At 57.9% G+C, this 23,303-nt stretch overlaps 1 protein-coding gene and 1 pseudogene across 4 annotated transcripts; both read right to left on the reverse strand.

Annotated features, from left to right (window-relative positions):
* EPHB3 (EPH receptor B3) lies at positions 1 to 19,324 on the reverse strand. Of its 4 annotated transcripts, XM_037131307.2 has the most exons (16): positions 18,773 to 19,324; positions 10,464 to 10,528; positions 8,703 to 9,375; positions 6,272 to 6,427; positions 5,157 to 5,507; positions 4,867 to 4,991; positions 4,529 to 4,688; positions 4,341 to 4,449; positions 3,910 to 3,962; positions 2,835 to 2,957; positions 2,464 to 2,711; positions 1,780 to 1,995; positions 1,519 to 1,668; positions 1,238 to 1,431; positions 980 to 1,135; positions 1 to 864 (listed from the first exon to the last, which is right to left on the reverse strand). In XM_037131307.2, the coding sequence occupies exons 1-16, from the start codon at positions 18,873 to 18,875 to the stop codon at positions 756 to 758; spliced, it is 2,991 nt and encodes a 996-aa protein (XP_036987202.2). In that variant the 5' UTR covers positions 18,876 to 19,324; the 3' UTR covers positions 1 to 755. The 4 variants fall into 4 exon arrangements, with proteins under 4 accessions (XP_036987202.2, XP_036987201.2, XP_036987200.2 ...); XM_037131306.2 differs by having other exon boundaries at positions 980 to 1,431; XM_037131305.2 differs by having other exon boundaries at positions 1,519 to 1,995.
* Positions 19,065 to 23,303, reverse strand: part of LOC119056437 (actin-related protein 2/3 complex subunit 2-like) — a 27,954-nt pseudogene continuing 23,715 nt past the window's right edge.

A 23,303-nucleotide genomic window follows, 5' to 3' on the forward strand; every position in this document is an offset into this window, starting at 1 on the left:
TCGTCTTATTGCCTTTATTCCACTGACGGCCCAGCTGGCCCCACTGCAGGGTACAGGGCCAAGCTTTTACACACTCACCCACGCTCTCTGTGCAGGCCAGTGCGTGCACACACAAACACACTCACACACATCATATCTCTGGCTCTGAGAGTCAGTCTCTGGGGGGCAAGGGCTGCTCCTCAGCCTGCCCCTGCCTGCCCTTTTATGACAGCACCAAGGGTGGGGGCGGGGCAGGGCCCTCAGCCCCCAGAACAAGTCCCTGTGCAAACTGGAGGTGCCAGTTGGCTCTGGAGTGGGGGTGTCACATTTCCCCATTCCTGGAGTCCCCTCCTCCAGTTCCTGAGGGAGGGACTGCTCTCTGCCTACCTGGGGGGCCACACCCCTGCCAGGGCTGGGCCCGATGGAACCCAGGCTTATCTCCCACCTGCCCCTGTCAGGACCTCCGGCATTGAAGAACAGTCAAGTCTGAGGTGGTGGGGGTCTCCCACTGGCGAGCAGGAAGGCCTGGGCACCCGAGGGGCCTGAGGCGGGGTCATCACCCCTCTCCTAATCCATCTTCAATATGAAGAGGTGTTGGGCACAACTTCTGGGGAGGGAGCACAGGCCTGGAGGAGAAGCCCCGGCTTGGGCCCTCCCCAAACTTTCATCTTCTGGGCCACAGCCTAAGGCCAGGCATCCAAAAGTCCAATAGTCCAGCTGACTGGTCAGAGTCCCTGTGTGGTCCTTGGGGAGCACAACCCCGTGGGAGCTGGGTGTCAGACCTGCACGGGCAGAGTCTGGTTCATCTGCAGCCGCATGTCCTGGATACTGCTGAGGATCTTCTTCTGGTGGCCAGCCAAGGTGACTCCGATCCGGAGTAGGTCTCTGCAGATGGGCCAAGGGCAGGGTCAGTCTCCCACCTCCTGCCCACCACCCTGGGCTCAGCTCAGCTCAGCTCAGCAACCGCTGCCCTGCCCTTCCCAGTCTGAGGCACACTTACTCTGCGGTCATCTGAGCCACCAGGTCAAAGGATGCAAACCCTGCACTGACAAAGCTCTCTTTGTACCGCCCCATCTTAATGGCGTCCAGCCAGTCACCGACTGTTGTGAAGGTCGTGTAATCTGGGACTGTGCGGTCCAGGAGGGGCTGTGACATGCTTCGGGAGGAGAAAGGGACCTGGTGAGTCTTAATGTTTGGGGAAGAAGGGGGAGGGCTGTTGGCTCGAGAGCAGGGTAGGAGCAGGTGCAGAGGTACTGACCCAGACTGGGCGCTGGCAATGACCTTGAGGCTGGCGGCATTGCGGATGAGCTTGTCCAGGGTGTTGACAATCTGGGAGAACTTGGGCCTGAGGTTCCGGTCCCGCACCCAGCAGTCCAGCATGAGCTGGTGCAGTGCCGTGGGGCAGTCCATGGGCGGGGGCAGTCGGTAGTCCTGCTCCACAGCGTTGATGACCTGAACCGAAAGCAGAGGCACCTGGAGTGAGCAACCACTCTGCTCCCCAGCCAACTCCCACCCCCCAACCACCCAGGCCCCACTCACATCCTGGTTGCTCATGTCCCAGTAGGGTCGCTCTCCATAGCTCATGACCTCCCACATGACAATTCCATAGCTCCACACATCACTGGCAGAGGTGAACTTCCGATAGGCTATGGCCTCTGGAGCAGTCCAGCGGATGGGGATCTTTCCACCCTGGTGGGGGGGGCACATGCCCTTCACCCTGTGACTCCGGGCTAGTCCCCAGCCCTGAGCCCCTGCCTGCTTGGCCCCGCCCCCAGGCTCCCTCCCAGCTGCTTCCTGTACCAGGGAGCTGGTGTAGGTAGGATCAGAGGGATCGTCCTCAAGGAAGCGGGAGAGGCCAAAGTCCGAGACTTTGCAGACCAGGTTGCTGTTGACAAGGATGTTGCGGGCAGCCAGGTCTCGGTGCACATAGTTCATCTCAGACAGGTATTTCATGCCAGCAGCAATGCCCCGCAACATGCCCACCAGCTGGATGACGGTGAACTGTCCATCGTTGAGCTGGAGACAATAAGCAAGCTCAAGCACAGCCATCCCCTCCCCCCTGGCCCAGGGCCTGCCCAAGGCCTGCTCCCCCACTCACTCCAAGTCCTCCAAGACTGCTCTGCGTATCCCTGTGACCACGTCCAGAGGGCACTGAGGGTAAGGAAGCTGCCCTGCTCTGTAATAGGCATCTATACACAACATCTCCATTAATCCCGGTGAGTAACCAAATAAAACTTTCCACTTCCATTTTACAGCCAAGGCAGCTAGACTTGGAGGCTGAGCAAAGCCTGAGGTCACACAGGCAGTGGGGGCAGAGTCAGGATGAGAACCCTGGTCTCTCTGGCTCTGAAGGCCCCACACTATGCCACCTCAATAACCGCTTACGGACTTGAACAGGGTCTGTGTGGCCTGTGGGAGGGGCTGGCTTCCTCAGCCCAGCTCTCTGGGACAGGGGAACGGTGAGGGGTTGGGGCTGGCTCCTACCCGGAGGAAAGAGTCCAGGGCGCAGTTCTCCATGAACTCTGTGAGGATCATGACCGGCCGACTTTTGGTGACCACGCCCTCCAGCCGGATTATGTTGGGGTGGTCGAACTGACCCATGATGGAAGCCTCACTTAGGAAGTCCCGCCGCTGCCTCTCAGTGTAGCCCACTTTCAGTGTCTTGATGGCCACGAACACCTCCCTGCGGCCGGGCTGCTTCAGCCGACCCCGGCACACTTCCCCAAACTCCCCTGCAGGGCACAGGGCACAGGCAGTAAGTTATTTCTGGGATTGCTCCTACACACAGCCCCCCTCCTCTGGGGTAACCGCCCCTCCCCCAACCTCTCTTCCCCCTTGTGACCCTGGGGACTCACCAGCTCCAATCACTTCCTCAATCTTGACGCAGGACACATCGATCTCCTTGGCAAACTCCCGCACAGCCTCATTAGGGTCCTCATAGGTGAACGGGTCAATATAAACTTTCATTCCGGGGGCGACTAGAGAAGGAGAAGGTGGGCACACTCTTCAGGCTGGGGATGGTGAGGAGACTCATCAGCCTGCACCCTCAGGCTGTCACCCCTAGTGGGACCACAGGTTGTGACCTCCCTGCTAAGCCAGCTCCATATTCCTCTCCACTGAAGCCACAACTTCCCCCTCCTCCTCTCCCTTCCCCTCCCCTCCCCTCCATAAGAACTAATGTCCATAAGCAGTCAAAGGATTCTTCTAGGGTATTCTTCTTTCACCTTCTTCTCTCATCATGCTGAAACCTCTCTCAAATCTGCCCCTCCCCTTACACCGCCCCTGACCTCGTTCAGGCCTTTAGCACCCCAGCTACTCCAACAGCCTCCCAGCAGGCTGCCTCTGGACTGTTCCCACCAATCTACCTGCATACCTGTCTTCCTAAAACAATAGTTTCATTATATTACTCCTCAGCTGGAGAGCCTTTCCCATTACCTATGGTGGAGTCAAGTCCCAACTCCTCTGCCTGCCTCTCACGACCCTCCAAGGGCTGGCTGCAGCTACCTGGCCCGCTTCTCAGCAGCTGTCAAACCAGTCTTCTCACTGCCCCCACAGTTGGGCACTCTCCCTACCCCACCTACTACCTCCCAGAGGCTCCTGTAGCCAGGAGTGCTCTCCCTCGCCTCTCTATATCCTGCTTAGAGGCGGGCCACCTCCTCCAGGAAGCCTTCCTCCTCTCTGAACTCTTAGTGCCCTTTATGACAGGAACACCCAGCTTAACACTTAATCGTTTTCTCATTGCTTCCTGTGTACATGCATCTTGTCTTTTTCACAGGACTCAACTGCCTTTGAGGACAGGGGTCACATCTCATTCATCTCTGAGGCTGGCAGGAATAAGGTAGGGGGCTCAGGAAACGGCACTGATTGGAAGCAGGAGGAGGCATCTCCAAGGCCGGTGGGGACCAAGGGAGCTTAAGGAGTCAAACTCACTGTATTGCTGCAGCTTCTCCGTGTATTCTGAATCAGAGCCATGCCGCTGCTTCCTGGAGGGGGGAGGGGGGAGGCCTGAGACAAGTCCCACAGCAACCTTTGTTCGGGGGACCCTAGGGCACACAGGAGGGGTAGCGTACCCAGGGGACTGAGTGTAGACCAGTGCTTGGCTGCTAGATCCGCGGTTACAGCAGCCACTGGGTCTTTGGGCAAGGGGCTCAGTGGACACAGAGGGAGCAGGATGTGGATGTGGGCTTGGGCCAGATCCACATGGACCAGAGAAGACCCTTCCAGCAAGGAGAGCGGGGCCCAGGAAGGCTGTGCGTGGCTCTGCATTTGATGCAGGCAATGATTCGCCTATGCACGTGCGTACTAGGGTGCTAAAGGGAAGCTCTTGTCAGCCATGGGAACAAACGTGGGCCTGGGAGTACCTGAGACAGACAACAGCGATGACCACGACAGCCACCACGAAAACAAGTCCAGCCGTGGCAGAACCCACAATGAGGGGAAGCTGTTCCTGGAGCTGCTGGGCACTGGAGCCTGGAGACAGAGAGGGCCCTGGTGAGTGGAGGGACGGAAAGTGTGGCCTGGGGCACGGACAGGCACAGAGGGCACGCACCTCTCTCACTTGTGGTCTCAAACTCAGCGGGGCGGCTGTACTGCCCATAGCCAGCAACAGTGCGGGCGCGGACCTGCACCACGTAGCGGGCGTCAGGCCGCAGCCTGTCCAGCTGCACCGAGTTCTTCTGGCTGGTCACGGTGGAGGCGATGCCCTCACTCTGCAACACCAGCAGGAAGCAGGTGTCTCAGTGGGCCGAGGCCAATTGTCCCCTGCCCACCCCCAGGCCCACCCCATGGCCCCCTCAGGACCCAAGACCTTACTCCCAAGGGCCCCTGATACTATCTGGGGATAATCTTCTGGTCCCAAGGCCTCCTCCCGCCCCTTGAGTCTCTGACCTTCTCAAAATACTTCATCTCGTAGTCTAGGATGACGCCGTTGGGCCGCTCGGGGGGCGCCCAGGACAGTGTCAAGCTGCTGCCTGAGCTGCTGTGCAGGTGGAGTGTAGGCACTTCAGACGGGGCTAGGGGAAGAGTGGGTGGCTCACCACGGGCTCCTTGGGCCCTGGCACCCTTCCCAAGGACCCAGTTCCCGTGGGTCCCCTGGTGGCCCATTGGCAGGCCCCGGGAAACCTCAACTCCATGCAGGAAGTTGGTCCCAGCCCTGCCCTCCTGGGTCCCCTCCTCACCAGCCTGGTTGGTGGTAATATTCACAGCCGCATAGCGAGGGGGCAGAGGGCTCTTGCCCGAGACACCATTGACTGCCTGCACCTCAAAGGTGTAGCGTGTGTGGGCCAGCAGATGGCTGATGTGGACCCGGCGCTCTGTCAGGCCCAGCTGCCGAGGCACAAATTCCACGTTGTCATCGCAGCGTGAGCAGGTGGAGGCCCCCCCGGCCCCAGGCCCCCCATGGCACTTCTTGCAGATGACATTGTATAGGAGGTCGTCCCGACCCCCCAGGTCCCGGGGCTCGCTCCACTCCAGAATCAGTGAGGTCTCATTCACATTGGAGATCACACCCCGGGGTGGAGATGGCACAGCTGTGGGGAAGGAGGAGGGAGAGGGCAGTGAGTGAGGGGCCCCAGGACCACCCTTCTGCCCAGGGTGCCTACACATTCCAACCTGCTCCCTCCCTCCTTGCCTCTGCCTCTGCTTTAATAAGCAGAGTTCCTTTCCTGTACTTTTTTACTCGGCAGACTCCTATTTAGTCTTCAAGGCTCAACTGGAGATGTCACCTCCTCTTGGAAGCCTTCCTCATTCATCCTCTCCCTGTCTACTGCACTCCCATAACACAAATTCTGGCCATCCCTCCAGCCCAGCACTCAGCACACTATGTGGCTATTATCCGTTTTCATGTCTGTTCCTCCCACCAGGTTGCATTTTAGGCAGCGACTGTATCTGATTCTCCTCCACCTCCCTGGTGCCTGGTACAGTGCCGGGCACACCAAAGGCCAGAGCGGGGAGGAAGCAGGACACCAGGCTGCCTGAGGGATGTGAGGTCCCCTCTGTGGTTAAAGCCAGGCCAAGAGAGCAGAAGTTCTGCACAGAGGAAGATGGCCCAGAGGCCCAGCCAGTTCCTGACGCTCAGGAGCTAGGAGGTGCTCACAGTGTTGGGGAAGGGCTGAGCCAGCCCATGTGAACTCTGTCGAGCTCAGGGCCAGTCATCTCCTAGCTGTGCCATGCTGAGTATAACCTCTAACCTCCTGAGCCTGGAGATACTCATTGTGACTGTTCACGCCCTCCAAGGCTGGCCCGCAGAGGCAAGGCCTGGAGCCGGAGAATGTGAGGATGTGTGTTTACTCACTGGTACAGGCGCTGTCTGCAGAGTCCGAATCGGCACGGTAGAAGTTATTGTGGCAGGTGCAGATGCTGGCGGCCGGTGAGGTGGTACGGCTGTTGGGGGGGCAGGGGAGACAGGGCCCCTCTCCCTGTTTTGCCTTGTAGCTCCCGGGGGGACAGGCTGCGGGCAAGAAGAGGAGGGACATGCTCACCTCCCTTCCCTGCAGAAACCAACCCTCCACACCACCGTGAGAATCTGGCCCTTCCCCAGCAGGTCTTGGCCCCTCCACCTCCTACACTGTGGGGGCCATGCTGGTATTGCCTAACTCCAGCTGCAGCTACAAAAAGCCCTTTTGCCCTAATACCATGTCAGTGGATTCCTCCCCAATGCTGCCCCCTCACCTGGGGCCTCACTGATGAAGACTTCAGCCTGGACAGCCTGGGCTTGTCAAGGCCGGGAAAAGAGAAGAGGAGGAAAAGGTGGAAGATGGGAAGAGACCACGAGTGAACTGGCCGCACCCTACATCCCGCCCAGATGCCCCGCCCCTCTCGGAAGCTCCGGGAAAATTGTGGGATCTCAGGGCCACTCCAGGACAGGCCGGAGATAGGGCCTCGGCGTTTCACAGCCAGTCTTTCTCCCCACCCAACCAGCAGCAGGGCAGCAGCTTCCTTCTGCCCTTGGGCAGGGGTGGGCGCTGAGGGGTGAGAAAGGAGAGAAAGAAAGCAGGCAGGAAAGCTGGGGTCACCTGGAGTTCAGAGGCCTACAAGCATCCACAAGGGGAACCCCAGGCTTCAAAGAGCTGGATGCCTGAACGTCAGTTCTCTGCTCTCTCTCCTGCCACCTACCATCTACACTAGGGCCCGGACCTGGGCTCTGTATGTTCCCCAGAACTATCGTGGCCATATAATTTATTATTCAAACTGGAATATTCTGAGAGTGAAAGGGGTCACTAGTAATAATCATGTTAGGACCATCTGCATAAACTAGGAGTGCCTTGGACACACTAAAGCATGTGGTCACCTACCCACAAATGACTACCTCTGGGGAGGTCATCTAGAGTGTGGAATGCCCAGAGTTGGGGCTATGTCTTTCTCTGGGGTTTACGCTCCCCTCCCTAAGGTGATATTCCATCCAAGCTCTTTAGAGCCAGTGGGGGAGGGGGCAGAGGCCAGGCCAGCCTGGTTGCTATGGGAACCAGCATGCATTTCCTGCCAGGGACCTGCAGAGTGTTAGCCCCTCTTCAGCCTGTCAGGCTCATCACCCCCACCCCCTTTCTCCACTTAGGAAGAGGAAGTCTGGGGGCAGGTTCCCAAAGAAGTGAGAGGGGCCTGGCAAGGCACTGTTCACCTTCTCAGGACAACACCCAACACCAGCCTCAGAGACAGGTTGGGGCTGCCAACCCCCTTGCACTTAGGGCTACGCTCAGGGCCAGCTGCCACCCCTCAAAGCTACAGGCTTCAAGTGACGGGGTAGAGAATTGGGCAGAGGGGACGAAAGACAAGGCCCGAGACATCCTGTACTGCATGACAGATCACTGGCTCAGGCTTTAGGCCCAGTTCCCACAATGCCAGCTGTGAGGCCTCGCATGCAAAACCTGAGACTTAGTTTCCTTCTTGGAAAAACAGGGGCCATAACTGAATTGGCCTTACAAGGTTGTGGTGAGGCTCAAATAAGAGAAGTCTAGTATGCAAGTCTCAGCGAGCCACGGGGCACGGGCCTCCTAAACTCCTCTGTGTGAAGTAAGGACAAACAAGCCTGATCGCAAGGCTCCTGAGAGTGACCACTGAACTGCAGCAGAGCCGGTGCTCACCCGGTCCCGGGCACTGCTCCAGCGCTTCACATGCCTCTACTCACATAAGCCCCACTACGTCTCCATGAAGAACTCATTACTGTCCCCCCTCCGTATATGAGGAAACCAAGGTTCGGGAGTTAAGTATCTGCCCACGTTCTCACAGGTGCTACGAGGCAGAGCAGGACTCGGATTTCAGGGACTGGGCCCCTGTCCACAGTGCATAAACACTGCCTTTCACGGAGCTGGTAAGACCCCAAGGTGAAAGGGCCGAACACACGGTGCCCACAGCTTCCATCCCCACAGCCGTATTTCCAGGGTGAGGTGCGCCCTTGGGTAGGGATGAAGCAGGCATCTCTGCCGGCCTCCTGAGTCTCTGACCAGGTTCCCCGAGCACCTTTGTCAAGGATTCTCCATGTCTCTCTTCTTCTCTCTTTAGGTTCATTTTTTCTCTTTTTATGCCTGTATCTCCCCATATTTTTCCTCACCCCCCTCCTTGCCCAACATTCTCTTCACCTGATACCCCTCTTCCCTTTCCGTCCCCGACCCCAGACCTGATGCCAGACTTCCTTGTCTGGCGGGCAGGGAGCAGCAGATAGGGGGCAAAAGGCAGCTGTGGCCCAAGCCCTTCCCTCCCCCTCCCCCCCAAGGCTGGTCCCCACTCACGACGGCACTGGGACTCCTTGGCAGCTGGCTCATGGCCGGAGGCACAGGTGCAGGCACCCACGGGCACCATCCACTCCCCATCACCATTGCAGTACAGCTTGAGTGGCACCGACACTTCTACAGCATTAGCGATACAGGTGCCAGGGGCAATGACCAGTGAGGTGGGCTCAGCCCCCGTGAGGGTCTCGGGGAAGAGGGCGAAGCCTGCGGTGGTGGATGCACACTTCTTATAGAAGGCACGCACAGAGATGAGCGACATGCAGGCACCCTGGTCCTGGAAGGCCAAGTAGAAGCCGGCCTTGGACAGCTGCCCGAAGCTGCGCACCTTGGTGTTGACACGGCCAGAATCGAGCCTCGAGAAGCTCTCATCGGGGGCGATGGTGTCCACCTTCACGTAGGGATTCTCCATCCAGAAGGGGGAGGAGGCTGAGGCCACGTCACTGTCAGCCTCGTAGTAGAAGAGGTTGAAGGTCTCCTTGCAGGAGCCGGGGATGTTGGGGATGCTGTTGCAGTCACGAACAGTGAACTTGAGCTCCACATAGACCCGCTGCACATCCTGCCGCCAGATAAACCCCGTGCGAAGCCAGTTGTTCTGGTTTGACTCACGCACGTTGCACACCTGGTACGTGCGGATGGGGTTCATGGCCTCGTCGTAGCCACTCACCTCTTCCCACTGTACAGGGACCAGGTGAAAAGACATGGCGTGAGCGCCAGCATTTGCCAAGTGCTCACCAGACGACCAGACCTGCTGTATTTACTTCACAGATATGCTTCTGCGCTATAGTAGCTGTACACACAGACTATCTGCATTCAAATCCCAGTTCTCTGCCAGCTGTGTAACTGCAGATAAGTCACTTACCCTCCCTCTGCCTCCATTTCCCCATCTGTAACATGGCGTGAATGAAGCTATACAAGGAATAAATGACTTTAAATGAATAGAGCACTTAGGACATTTGATAATACCATGTGAGTGTTACACCTACTGTTTATTATCTTTGTGCTTTAGTTGCATTATCTCTAAAAAAAAGCTGAGTGGAAGTAAATGAGGCTGTGAGGAAGTCATACAAGTAATGGGCTTATAACAGCGCCTGACAGAGAGTAAGCATGCAATACAATTAGCTATGACATTTATCCTTTACAGCAACCTCACAAGAAGGTGCACCTGTTGTTCTCACTCCAGAGAAAAGGAAGTCAGGGCTCACAAAGGTAGGGGCTTGTCCAAGTGTTCACAGTCAACCTTGGGGCTCCAGAGGTTAGTGTCGTTGTGGAGGCCAACTAAGGAGGTTAATTAGAATAGTTTGGAGATGTTGGGACTACAGGATTTGCAGTCAAGAAATGGAGGCCCAGAAACATAAACTGCCTTGCTCAAGGTCACAGAGTGAGTTAGAGGTCTGGACCCAGGGTTCTCTGGTTCCCAGGCCACTTGCTCTTCCCAGGGGGCCCAGGAAAGAAGGAGCCAGGGTGGACACGCAACGGGCTGTCAGGCTGGAGGGGGCAGGAACAGGCTGCAGACAGGCTGAGGGTGGGCAGAAACGGGACAAAGATGATGTGTGTAGGAGGGGACAGAGGCAGGCTGAAGGCTGAGTGACAAAAATACCCGCAGAGATGGGCCATCAGGCAGAGAAGGCAGGTGACAGGTGAAAAGGAGGGGGTGCTGCAGGAGTCGAAACTGACAGGCAGCGAGAGGTGGCCCTTCTCCAGCCCCGAGAGAGCAAGGAGGATGGCTGCTGGAGAAGCGAGTGGTGAGGAAAGAAGTCTTACCCCACTTTCTGGATGAGATGTCCACGCCAACTCAGATGTCACCCATTTTGTGTCCATAAGGGTCTCTGGGGGAGCAACGGAAGAAAAAAGGTCAGGGGCCGAGCTCAGGGTGGGAAGAAAGGTCACCCAGTAATGGCCAGAACACCAGAGACCAATTCCTGCCAGGCACCACCCTCCCCCTCCCCTAAGTCCCCCAAGCCCACAGCTCCCCTGCCCTGGAGAAGACCCTGCAGCCATCTCCAGAGATGTCACAGCCCCAGAGATGTCAGGTCAGGCCAGCTGAGAGCGGGTGTCTGCTGCTGACCCCAGGCCGGGTTAATGAGGCAAGAGCCAGGGCCGGCTCACACACCTACAGCCTCTGCTAATCTCCACACAAAGGGGCCAGCAGAGCCTTTATGCTGGAACAAAGGCCCGTGTGCTTCAGACCCTGCTGCCCAGGCCTCCCTTGATTCCATTCCCAACGCAAAGGCCCAGCCCCACACACCCTGCCCCGAGGAAGGGGAGGGCAGTTAGGGGTCAGAGCCCACTCCACCCCAGCCTCCCACTCAGCCACCTCGGGTGGATGGGGCGGGAATGCTCTTTGAGGGTGGGAAGGGGGCCCCCGAGACCCAGCTCCTTGAGAGCCAGTGCGGTTCTTCCTACAATCTTTAGATGAAGGTACAGTTGGCGTATCCCTTTTGCAGATGAGAAAACCAAAGCTCAGATAAACATGGTTTAAGGTAGAACTGCTAGGACTTGGGGTGAAGGCTTGAGGGGCAGCTCAAATGTGGGTCTGACTCCACAACTAACCCCTTAAAACCACCACATGCTCCCTGCAATACGGCCCTCTGTAAAGGAGAAACAGAGAAAGCCTGCACAGCTGCTGTGTATCCTTTAAGCCTCAACTAAGTGGTCGCCTCCTCCAGGAAGCCTTCCCTGAACCCCTAAGACAGGGTTAGACGCCTTCCTTTGTGCATCCAGGACCAAGGGCTTTGTCACAGCACCAGTCCTTTTCTGAGTTGCAGTGTCTCGTCCCCTTCCCCTTGCTCAGCCACAGCAGGAGCCCATTAATGCTGCTGACATACACTTGCTCCCCTCAGAACCTGGGCCTGGGTTCTGACTAAACAACTCTGCTGACAGTGTGACCCCAAGATCAGATCTAGGAGCAAGAAAGAGGAAACAAAAGTGCCAACTCCTTTCCTGAGGGGAAGACAGGACAGCCAGCCATCCTCCCTCCCCTCTCAGCTGGAATGGGGCACAGTCACCCCAGAACTTCTGGAGGCCTTTACACCAACAGTAGAGCAGGCTGAGGGGACCCGGAGGGGAAAGACCCACACCCCACAGGTTCCAGGCTTGTGGCCTTCGCTGGCTCCCTGCAGTCTGGGTCTGAGCTGAGACGGTGGAGGAGGCAGCTGTGGCCCCAGTCCCTCAGGTGAGGCAGTGGGGCAGCCAGTCCCTGCCGCGCTGGTCCCCGGAGGGCGGGCTGCAGGGTGACCTCTCCCAGACTCAAAGTCGTCGTCGGTGGCCTGACAGGCCCCTCTGGCAGACAGACAGATAGACACAGACATTGGGCGGGGCGGACAGGAGGGAAGAGGGGACGGGGCAGAAGCAGGGGCGCAGAGACAGGCAGGGAAAGGGGCTGGCGGTGCAGCAGGGGCCTCATGGAGGCGGATGGGGGGCGGCTCTGAGCAGGAGGGATGTGCAGAGTCGGCCGGGGAGGACCAGACAGCTGGGATGGCCGACGGCGCGTCACAAAAGACAGTGAGATGGAGAGACAAGAGGCCCAAGGAAACAGAGGCAGAGAGGGAGGCTGTCAAGCGGCCTCTGCCCGAGCCAGCAGCCCGATGTAGCCCCGTCCCGGGGAGCCCGGCCAGCCCGGCCGAACGCACCCCTCCCCCAGCCAGCCCGCCAGTCCGCCCGCTCGTCTGCCCGCTGCCCGCCACCCGCCCGCGCTGCTCCCTCGGCTGCCTCCCTCCTCCCTCGCCCTCACTTCCTTCTGCTCGGCCTGTGCCAAACCCATCTGGAACTGTTTAAACCCAAATATTCAGCCCCCTCCCCCCTCCAGCCAGATTCCTCCACAGTTTAAAACAAGCCCTGCGCTGGCTCTGAGGGAGGGGAGGGGAGTGGGGGGCGGTGGGAGGAGGGGGGCGGGCAGGAGAAAGGGGGAGGCTCTTCATTTCTGTTTAATTTCTGGGGAGCGAGAGGAGGAGGGAGGGGATCGGCCCTTGGCCATCGCTCAGCCTTGGCCATCGCTCAATCTCGGCACATTTTTCCCATTAATGAGGAGAGGACTTGGATTTCGAGTCCTGTGTGCCTGAGGAAGGGCTCCGGTCACCCCGACAGGGAGGGGGCTGGCTCTCTGGGCGAGAGGAGGGGTCCGTTCCCTTCAGCAAACAGTCCCAGCCTCTGGAAGGGTGTGAGTGGGAGGGAGGGGGACAGAGCCCCCGACTGCTGGGAGGGAGAGGCCCAACCCGGCAGAGCCCACCTCTTTTCTGCTCCGTGTGTGGTGTGGGTGTGTGCGCTGAGGTTGGGGCAAAGGATATGGGGGGGGGGGGGGGGGGGGGGGGGGGTAAAGACAAAAGAAGAGTGAGTGAGCAGTCGCCAAATGCCCAGCTGTTGCCTGCACCCCTACCCTCCTCTGTTCCACCATGTGGCTGCTGGAGGGAGACCACGGAGCAGCCGGCCACTCCCAGATACAGGGCTGGGTCAGCGAGGGAACCCCAAAGGCCCCCCCAAAGCAAGCAGGGAAGTGGACCCCAGGCCTGGGGACCTTCTGGGACTAGGCCTTCGGATGCCTAGAAGTGAAGCAATACCACTTTTAAACTTCCACAAAGCGACAGAGAACAGCCACGTGGCAGCCGCCGTGTGGCCTTCGCCTGTGCACAGACGCACAGACGCACGCGTTCCTCGCAGTTCTGCGCAGCCAGGCTCACCCCCACCGCTGCAGCCGAGGAGCACAGAGTCAACACACATGGTGGACAAACACACACAAAGCCGCAGCTGCCCACAGATGCACACACGGCTTCACAGGTAGCCATGGCGGTCCGTCTCCCTCAGACACACGGTGCACACGGTGCCGGCACGTCGGGCTTCCTGACACTGGCACACAGAGCATCTCTCCTGGCCTCAGACCAGACTCACTCCTACCGTCCGCATCGGTGCAGACGCCCTGACGCCTGCATCCGCAGAGGGACACACACCACTGCACACACTGTTGCCAGTCACAAGCTCCAGTCTTGAGTGTGGGCAAGTGCAAACACAAACGCCAGCTCTCCTGCACAGACTCTTACGTGGTCTTACACAGTCACATCTACCTGCCACACGCACACACACAGAGGCCCCTGGCACTGAAACACGCGGCGGGCGCGTACACACACAACGTAAGTGTTAACATCTAGAGTCTGTGTAAAGCCTCAGAGGTACATCCTTCACGCACGTGCAACATACGCATGCGCGCTGCATGGAAGGTCTCTCTAGGGCAGGGGTTCGGAGGGGGCAGTGTCCGCTAAGAAAGCAGTGGTACTGGGGCGGCTCTGACCAGAGGTGCAGACCTGCTTCCCATCGCCCTGGCAGCACAGGTCACAGGCGGGAGGGGGGGGGGGCAGGGGCATCAAGATGATTCTGGGTGTGGCTGGGTGCAGCCTCCCCAGGTACAGCCTGTGGCCAAGCAGCCGCCACTTCCCTGCCAGCACAATGGCACTGTCCCAAGGGCCCCTGAGCCTTTGGGGAGGAGGTGGCATCGTGAAGAGATCTGGCCACAGGAACTTTGAGCAACACTTCCACACCTAAGTTAGGGGCCCAGCATAGGGAGAACAGGGCTTGTGTCTGAGAGCCTCATTGGGTCACCCTGGGCCAGGAGCACCAGCTAGGAGCCCGCCACCGGCCCTGACTGGCCCCACACTGCGAGGCCCCATAGCACCCACCCTGTGAATGGGTGTCGGTGAGACACAGGGAACCAAAAAGTTCTAGAGAAGGAAGTGAGATGCCTCTAAGCCCAACTCCAGCCCAAGGGCTTCATGGTGGTGGGAAAAGGTCACTCTCCAGGGCAGAGTGTGCAGGGGCAGGAGGACAGAGAAGCTGTGGCCTGGGCAAGAAGGCGCATCCCGGAGCCCTGCCCGCAGGGAGGAAGAGCTGCCTGCCACCCCCGAGTTGCACCCCCCCACACACACACATAGGGCCCCTACCTCAGCAACCAACTCCAGGGATCTGTCCCCAGTCTTCTCTCTTGAGGACCAAAGGGTCTTGGGGTTCTCTGCCAGGGAACCCGGAGGAGCCTAACTCACTCAGGGCCACCTTTCCCATCCATCTGCCCCCACCACAGTCCTCTGGCACTCAAGTCTTGGAGAGAGGGGTGTGGAGCATCTCAGAACAGAGAACACATTTTGTTTTTCATTCTTCTCCTCAGATCATGGGGATTTATAATTAAATAAACCTGAGAGGGAGGAGAAGGGAGGAAAAAGCAAAGGGCAGGGAGCCCAGATGCCTCGGTACTCATCCATGCCCCCCACCCCAAGTCCTGGCCCTGCCAGCCAGTCAGAAGTCTGGATAGACAGCCCTGGTGAGGCCTTTGAGCCTTCCCAGGGATCCGAATCAGAGTGGGTCTGGCCGGGAGTCTGGGGACAGAAGACAACTAGAGACCTGGTGCTAGGGCAGCCCTTGGGGCAAGGGGCCTCTCCCACCCCAACCAGGTGTCCAGCTGTACCCAGGCTGCCTCCCCAACACTCCCCTCCTCCAGTTGCCAATCCCGACAAACCAGTTTGACTCAGCACAACAGGCAGGGCTACAATTTTCAAACTATGCAGCCCTGGTGATTCAGCCTCTTCACGCTGTTTAATTAGTACAAGGCCGGGTGGCAGAGGCCTTGCCCATGGCAGCTTCAGCTTTCGCTCACTGCCGCTGAGGCCACAGAGTGGCAGCAGCAGTTCTGGCTAAAGGCAAGGCAGTGACAAGCAAACTGGTTCCCCAAATACCTGCCACTGTCTCTCAGCAGGAGCTCTGAAGCGCTGGCTCATGACAAACAGGGACTGGAGTTGGGGGGCGGGGCGGGCAGAGGCAACTCAAACAAGTGAGCCGGCCGCAAAAATCCCAGGCCATTGCCCCGCTCGGTTACCACATACACAGTGGTCAGTGGTCAGTGCCGCAGCCTGAGAAAGAGCTGGCCTCACGCACCGCCCCTTTCTCTCAGGAACCAGTTCCCCTGCAGCGGCAGCTCCGCTAAGGTGACTTGGCCAGGAGGGGGCCCGCCGGCTCCCCACCTCACAACTGCTTTTCAATTTTCTCCAAAGGGTCTGCGGTTCCCAGCAGGGCCCTGCCCTTCCTGTCTCAGGTGTGAGGACTCTGGTTCCAAGAGCCCTCCTCATCCCACACCCTGGGCCTGGTCCGCTCGCCTACCGGATCCCACTCCCACTCCCATTCTTGTTCCTGAAAGGGAGGGTGGTCTCACTTGGGAGACTGGGGAACACTGCTGGAAAGGAGACCGAACAACAAGGTGGCCTTGTTTCCCCGTGTCCGTGGGTAAATCTGAGGGCAGTGTGTGTGTGTGTGTGTTTATGTGTGTGTGTTGGGGGTGGGGTAACCAGTCAAAGGGCAAGGGGCGGGGTGTTTCTTCAACCCGGGAGGACAAGCAAGGGCTCTGGCTCCATCTTCACGGAAAACTAACGCAATCCTTTGATACAGAGTTTTGCTGAAGCCCAGGTGTAAGGGGCGGGGAGAGCAACTGGGTGCTAGCCAGTATCTAATGAGCCAGTCCACAAGGGGCTGCGTCCTCCGCTCACGAACCCTGAGCCTAAATATAACGACTTCGGGTGCAGGGAGCCAAGGTCTCCCCTAGGCCAAGAGCAAGCCCATATCCTGGCAAAGCCTAATGGAAGGCTGAAGCAAGGAGGCTAGGTCCCCTGCCCAGAAAGCCGGGGGCACTGACGAGATCTGCAGTGCTTCCCCCGGAGTCACAGCCCAGGACCTCCAAGCCTACCCATCCCACTGTTCCAGCTCCATCCAGAATAGGGGTGGGGGACAGGCTGGAGTCAGGGACAGCTCTGTTCCCATTTCACCCCATCCCTCCCACAGCTAAAGGGGGAGGGAGGTGAGGTGACAACTTCTCTCTCCTCAGACCGACCTTCCCTCTCCCCATTATTCTTTCCTATAACCACTCTCCAGCAGGGCAGGGGCACAACTGTGAATTTCCACTTCTGATGTTCCCTAAGGAGCAAACCCTGGGATGATAATAATAACAGCTAATCCTTGAATAACAATGGCTATGTGCTAAGCACTCCACACACATTAAGGATTCAACCCTCACAACAACCCTAGGAGGTGGGTACTATCCCACCCCATCTCACTGTGAGGGAGAACTGGAGGGTGGACAGGGGTGCCATCCTGGCTGCGACCAGTGCCTGCAGAATCTCTCTTTTTCCTTTCACTCTCTCACACACAAACCAAAGACCCTAAGGTCTGGGGTTGGCAGAAGGAACTGGTGAAAGCCACACTTGGGAGGCACTGCAGCTTCCTCGGGGCATCCCACACTGGCCTGGCCTCCCAGCCTGAGAGCAGCCCTAGATCCCACTTCATGGCTGAGGGGGGAGGACCTCTGGGGCCACAGAGGGGTAGGGGCCACAGCTCATCAGGTCTCTGCCTCCTAGTCGGCCCCTCCCTCCGCTCCCTGATCTCCAGAGACCAGCACCCAGCCAGGGCCTGCCTCAGAGGGCCTAGCAGATTGTGAGGGGGGAAAAGAGACAGAGAGAAGGCAGGAGCCTCCTCGGGTAGTCCTCGCTCCACTGGCCCAAGCCACACCCCCATCCCCTCCTGAGCACCAGTGCCCACCACACCCCACAGCAAGGGCCCTGGAGCTGGGCACATGTAGCCCCGTAAGCGTGTGTGCCTGTGCCGCCTCTCCTGGGCCGAGACGGGGACCTGGGAACTTCAGCAGGCTCGCTGGCTCACAGCCTCGAGGCAACCAACAACAAAGCCCGCACTGGCTTCTCATGCCAGCGATCCTATCACACACATGTGGATGAGTGTGCACAAGTGTGGGCGCAACCTTGTGCGTCTGTCTGAATTTGCATGTGTCCAACCGTGTGAATCGGTCTGTCAGCAACCAAAGAGCTCAGAGATAAAAGTGGTGGGGCGGGGTGGGGGTGGGGAGTACATAGGAACATGTTCTCCATGGACAAAATCAGAAAGCACCAGAAGATACCTTTCTCTCAGAACTGTTTTTTTCCTTCCACCCTTTAACTTTACCCCCATTGTGAACATAGGAACAGAAGTCGGTTTTGTTCTTAAAATAAGTAAGTGACTAGACCTGTGAAAGACATTGAAGTACTGCCTATATTCTAATTTCCCCCCAATTTTTGTGGTGCTCTCTCTTCCACATTACAGGTTATTCTTCCCTCAATCCATAGCTTCAATTTTTTTTTGAAACCGTATGTGTGTGCTTTGCGTCCAGTGTCAGTTCCCTGTCCGCCACAGGCTTGTGCCAAGTGGCAAGTGTGTGAGCTCTCCCACCAGCCCGACAACACCTGGGCTGTTCACCCAACTACGGTCATTTGGAAGTTGGAGCCACCCTCTCAGCAGCAGTCTGGGCAGGTTTCTCAGAACCACTGGGAAGCCCGGCCTTGTCCCACTGGCTAATGGGTAAGGCACCTGGCTGCAGTGCCACCCGGGGCCAACCCCACCACCGCATGGGTTCGGTGGAGACCCGAGCACTCGGGGGTGGCCTGCTAGGCGGTGGAGGGGGATCCACAGAGCAGTGTGCAATGTCCACGCACACAGCACCTCGTGTGCAGTTGGCACTCGGTAAACCACAAACAATAACAGGCACCCGCCTCTCCACCCCCGCAGCCATTCCCTGACAAAGCGGGGTGTGCGCGCTCACACTCATAATTAACTCCAACGGGCTCGAAATCAACGCCGGCCCCCAACCTGGGGAGTCCCGCGTTGCCCCCTCCCGCCACAACTCTGCAGCAGCTTCAGAATCTCTGCCTTGCCCGGGGGTCGCCCACACTTCCTCGCCTCCTGCAGGTACCGAAGGCCCCCGCTGCTCCGAGGGGTACTCCCACAAAAGCGCACCGCGGGGCCAGGACTCTTGGGACGCTGACCCGAGTCGAACTGCCCACGATCTCGCAACCTGTGGACCACTGGTTTCAGAGACGCTCGGAGGCGTCTCTGGGGGCATCCTCACCATCCCGTCCTCCAGCCCCTGGAGCAGGCGAAGGTGGGGGACCCTTTTCCGAAGTGCGCTCAGCCCGCATCGGACCACCCTGCGGGCTCTCTCCGGCCCACACTAGGGAGACCGAGCATCTTAGCCCTTGGAAGCGCACCCCGACGCTGCTCACCTTCCAGCGCGTGACAGCAAGCGGGCAGCAGCAGTAGCAGCGGAGGGAGCAGCGGCAGGAGCCCCGGCGGCGGCAGCGGCGGCGGCGGGCGGGCTCGGGCCATGGCCAGGCGGGCTCTGGGAGCCGAGCCGGGCCCCGCCAAGCCGCGCCGGCTGGGCTGCGGACACCCGGGTGAAGGTCCGCTCGTCGCGCTCCGAGGAGCACTCGCGCACGGTGACAAGAAACGGAGCAAAGAGGGGGTGCAGTCGAGACCAGCGATTCCGGGTCGAGGCGACGCTCCGAGCCGGCGATGCTAGCAGGTCGGTCCCGTGGGAATCTGGACGCGCCGGTCCAGGAGGATTCGGGGCACCGGAGAGCTCGGAGATGGAAGATTCAGGGAGGCCGGCCGGGGCGAGAGGAAGCAAGCCGTGGTCGTTCGGGGTGCACGGTAATCCGGAGGTGCGTTACGGGCTCGACTTTGATCCGGGACTCCAGGAACCCGGGCCGTCGGAAGGCAGAAGACGGATCCCGCGGCGCCGCTCACGTCCTCACTTCTGCGGTACCGGGAGCTGGCGCGGCCGCTCTGGGCGAGAGGGGCGGGACCGGCCCTCGGCCTGTTAAAGCCGAGGCCCCGCCTCCACTCACAGGTCGCCCACTCACGGAGCGTCAGCAGTGTGGTTCCGCCCCGACAGCGCTTGTTGAAGTTCAGTTGGCGGCGCCTCCAACGAGCCCATCCTCAAGGTCCGGAGTGGGCAGGACCAAGGAAAAGATGAATTAGATTGGGCGGAGCAATACTGTCTATCACAGGGAAACACCGCCTCCTGTCGCCAATGGGCAATTTGTAACCGAGGAGCTGCCATCCAGATACGGTGAACCACGGGCGCCCCCCGGTGGCCTGTATATGCCCAGGGACGCCCCCACATGGCTGTCTTTCCCGCAGGCTGGTTCAGACCCTAAATTCAGTTTAGTTCGCATCACAAGGCACTCACCTCCACACTCCCTGCGACCAGCGCCTTCTCACTCGTTCATTCCTTCATTCACGCATTCAGCCATGTATCTCATCCTTCTCTGAGCCAAACACTCCAGTCACTGCCGGCGCTACAGCAATGGCTAAGACAGCTTTGCATTCTCTCGGAGCTAGTTTAGTGGTGGAGGCAAGCATGAGTGTAATAGGTATTACGAAGGAAAGACAGAGTTACTAGAACACATGGGAGGGGCATGGCTCTGTCTGGTACTGAGAAAATGACATTCAAGCTGAAATATGAATGATGAGTTGTAGGTGAAGTATGTGTGTTTGGGGAGTGGGGGTGGAGGTTGATTCAGGCAGAGCAAACACACTTGGTGTGGAGTCCCCAGGTAAGAGACACTGATATTCATTGAAGGAATCTGAAAGAAGTGCAGCTCTTGCAGAGTCTGAGAGGGGCTGAAAGAAAGCTTAGAAGTAGGTGTGGGGGAATCAGAGGAATTGTTTTCAGATTCGTAAGACCTTCCTCAGAGCTAGGTTTGGAAGCAGAGACATTACCCAAACAGACTAGCATGGTTCCTCTGGGAAGGATGAGTGGGAGGAGGCAAGGGTGGAAACCAGCTCAGAGAGGAAGCTGTACAGTGGTCAGGTAGACGAAGATGGAGGCCTGGGCTAGGTGGCGGTAGTGGCGGGGAGAGAAGTGGGCAGGTCTAATATGTGTTAGGAGGTAGAGGTCACGAGATCTGTGAGTAGTTGAGAGATATGTGGTTGGGAGATATGTGGTAGACAAAGACATCAAAGAGAACCGCAGGTTTCTGGTTTAAAAACCTGGACTTCTACCCCATTTGATCAACAAAATTTATAAGGTGCAATAAACAGTCTGGAACAATAGTCTCATTTATTAAGTGGCAGATGTTATTATAGCCTAATTTTACACACAAAACTGACACCTAGAAAGGTTTAGTGACTTGCTCCAAGCCCCAGTGCTAATAAGTGGCAGCAGAGCGGTTTGAACAGAGGACTGTACCGCTTTTAGACTAACTCATCACACTTCATCAGAGATCTAAGTATCACTCAAGTGCTTGTTAAAAACTCAGAATCCTGAGCCACCCACCCCACCTCTCGTCGTGGACCTGAGAGTCTCTGAGACACGGGCCCCGCATTCTGTACGTTAAACGAGTACTCCCTGATGCACACTACAATCTGAGAATCACTATCAGCATGCAGCCTCTCACTGCCCTCACTGGAGAAACATGCTTCCATGGGCCCTCGGAGCCTTGCCCTGATGCCCTAAGATTTCTGGAGGCAGAGAGTGAGAGGTCAGATCCTAAGTGGCCTCAGAAGCAAGATGGTAACACTTAATCATCTCATTGGGAAGTACCCTAGTTCCAGTCTGGAAGCTCCACAGGGTAAAGTGGGGTCATGGATGTGGTGCTCAAAGACCTTGCTCTGAGAGAGGTCAGTCCTTCTGGCCACACAGGGGCACAAGGGGTACACAAGGCTGAAGCAGGAGTGGAGGCCAAGGTGCCTTGAGACAAAGGCCCAGATTCCACCCCCACCCCCAGGTACTCCTGCCTCCCAGACCTGTTCTCAAGCCCTAGAGATTTCCAGCAACATCACTCAAGGCCCACACAGGGGTCTTACAGATCATCTTGTGCAGCTCTCCCACTGCACAGCTGGAAAGCCTGAGGCTCAGAGAGTGGGCTGCTTGCCCCACGGTCCCCTCTGCCCTGGGTGCTGATTGGAGTTGGACAGGCTAACATTTCAGCAGGTAGCCTAGCAGCAACACCTCCCAGCTGCAGCCCTGCTGCTTGTGAGGCGGATCTGTGAAGCCGACACTCCTGTTTGCGCAGCATCTGTGCCAGCCTAGGCCTCGCCCTGGGCAAACACAGCATGAGGGGCGGCAGGCAGCGAGCTGCTTTGTTCTTGAGGCTGAAAGCAGAGGCAGCAGGGCCAGGAGGTATCAGAGGGCCCGTCCTGACCGGATGTTGGCACCATGGTTCCCACGGGAATGCTTCCTGATCAAGAGGCCAACTGGCTGAAGGGCATCTGGGCATTGGCTACAACAGCCCATGGCAGGAAGGTGACCAACCGCCTGGCAACATAGAGGACGTGAGAGGGAGCAGGTGGAAGGACGCAGACGGAAAGCCAGACCAGATAAGAACTAGAACACCTTCACCTCTCCAGGGCTGGGTGGGCAGAAGGTGCTAAACTGCTTATCTACCCAGGCTGAGGTTGTGCCAAGGAACCCAGGGAGCAGGCTCTGGTTTGGAAAGAAAGGAAAACACCCAGACTGAGGTCCAGGCACCTGTCATCTTTTGCCCATTTGAGTCCTGGAGGAAGTTCAGTGTAGAAGCCAGAGTTTGGGCCTTGGCATCAGAGAGACTCCTGCAAATCCTGGCTCAGCCATCTACCAGCAGGGGGCCTTATGGTAAGGGGCTGAACTTTCTGGTCCCAGGAGGGATGAGAATCATCCCTGCCTTGCAGGGTCAGTGTAATGCTCTGGCCACAAGCGCCAGGAGCACTGCAGGTACCTGATAAGTGGGCCCCATGATAATTAGTGCCCAGTCCCAAGAACCATGCTGGAAACACTGTCATTTTGGGGGACAACTAGAGGAATGTGTGTGAATTGAATTGGGGCTCAGTGCCCACAAGGCTGTGACTGACCCCATATTCTCCTTCAAAAGATGCTGTGGGTGCTCGTTTATGGGAAGAAAAGGACAGGCTTAGGGAGGAACAATTTGGTTGGAGGTACAGGCTTGGGACTGGGAGTGCCACTTTGGACTGGCTATTTGGGAGACCTGTTGCATGTCTGAGTGAGCTCACTGAGCAGACAGCTGGCTCCGCCTCTCCCATCTCCCTCACTGACCCCTCCTTGCCATCTAAGCAGCCTCCATGCCGCTGTCCCCTCAGGGCCTTCGCACTGGCTGTTCCTCCTGCCTGGCTGCTCCTCTTCCAGCTCCTACAGAGCTGCCCGCTCTCAGAATTTAGGTCTCTGCTTAAAGGTCGCCTCCCCCCACCACCACTTCGATCTCCTCCCCACTCCCCACACTGTCCCTCTCTACCCAATGAACTCTCTCATGTTCCTTATACTCCTTGGTACTAGATGAGATTATACTGTTTAGCCATTGGTTTCCATGTAGAGTGTCATTCTCCCCTTCTGGAATATAAACTGTCTGAGGGCAGGGGCTTGTCTTCCTTACCACTGACTCCCCAGGGTAAGTAAGTACCAGTGCCCTGCATGAAGTAGCGTCTGGATAACAACTCACTAAAGGAATCAGTAAGTACAGCGAATCTGTGGCATCCATGCTGTTACTGCCTCTTCCCAAGGCTGTGGCCAGCGTTGCTCATGGGTCATGGACTCTCCTCAGTGTGACACTGCCAACTGTCCTATCTACCTATCGGAGTTGGCACATGGAATTGCACTGACCCTCCCTCCCTAGAGTGGACAAAGGTCTCTTGCCTGCTACCCACGTGACCTCGTGTGAGTCTTTTAAAGCTCCTTGGGCCTCAGTTTCCTCATCTGATGTCATCAAAATGTAGGGAGTCTTTCCACTCCTCCTTTATGGGTTAGGCCCCCAGCCTGGA

Source organism: Artibeus jamaicensis, unplaced genomic scaffold (genome assembly GCF_021234435.1).
Source record: "Artibeus jamaicensis isolate MK-2021 breed Jamaican fruit bat unplaced genomic scaffold, CSHL_Jam_final scaffold_474, whole genome shotgun sequence".
Classification (NCBI taxonomy): Eukaryota; Metazoa; Chordata; class Mammalia; order Chiroptera; family Phyllostomidae; genus Artibeus; species Artibeus jamaicensis.

Coding starts and splice junctions, on each gene's coding strand:
- EPHB3 (XM_037131305.2), bottom strand. CDS start 18,875: ATGGCCCGAGCCCGCCCGCCGCCGCCGCTGCCGCCGCCGGGGCTCCTG. Junction 1,996..2,463: donor CCCTGGACTCTTTCCTCCGG/GTAGGAGCCAGC, acceptor TATTGTCTCCAG/CTCAACGATGGACAGTTCAC. Junction 865..979: donor GTGGCTCAGATGACCGCAGA/GTAAGTGTGCCT, acceptor GCCCATCTGCAG/AGACCTACTCCGGATCGGAG.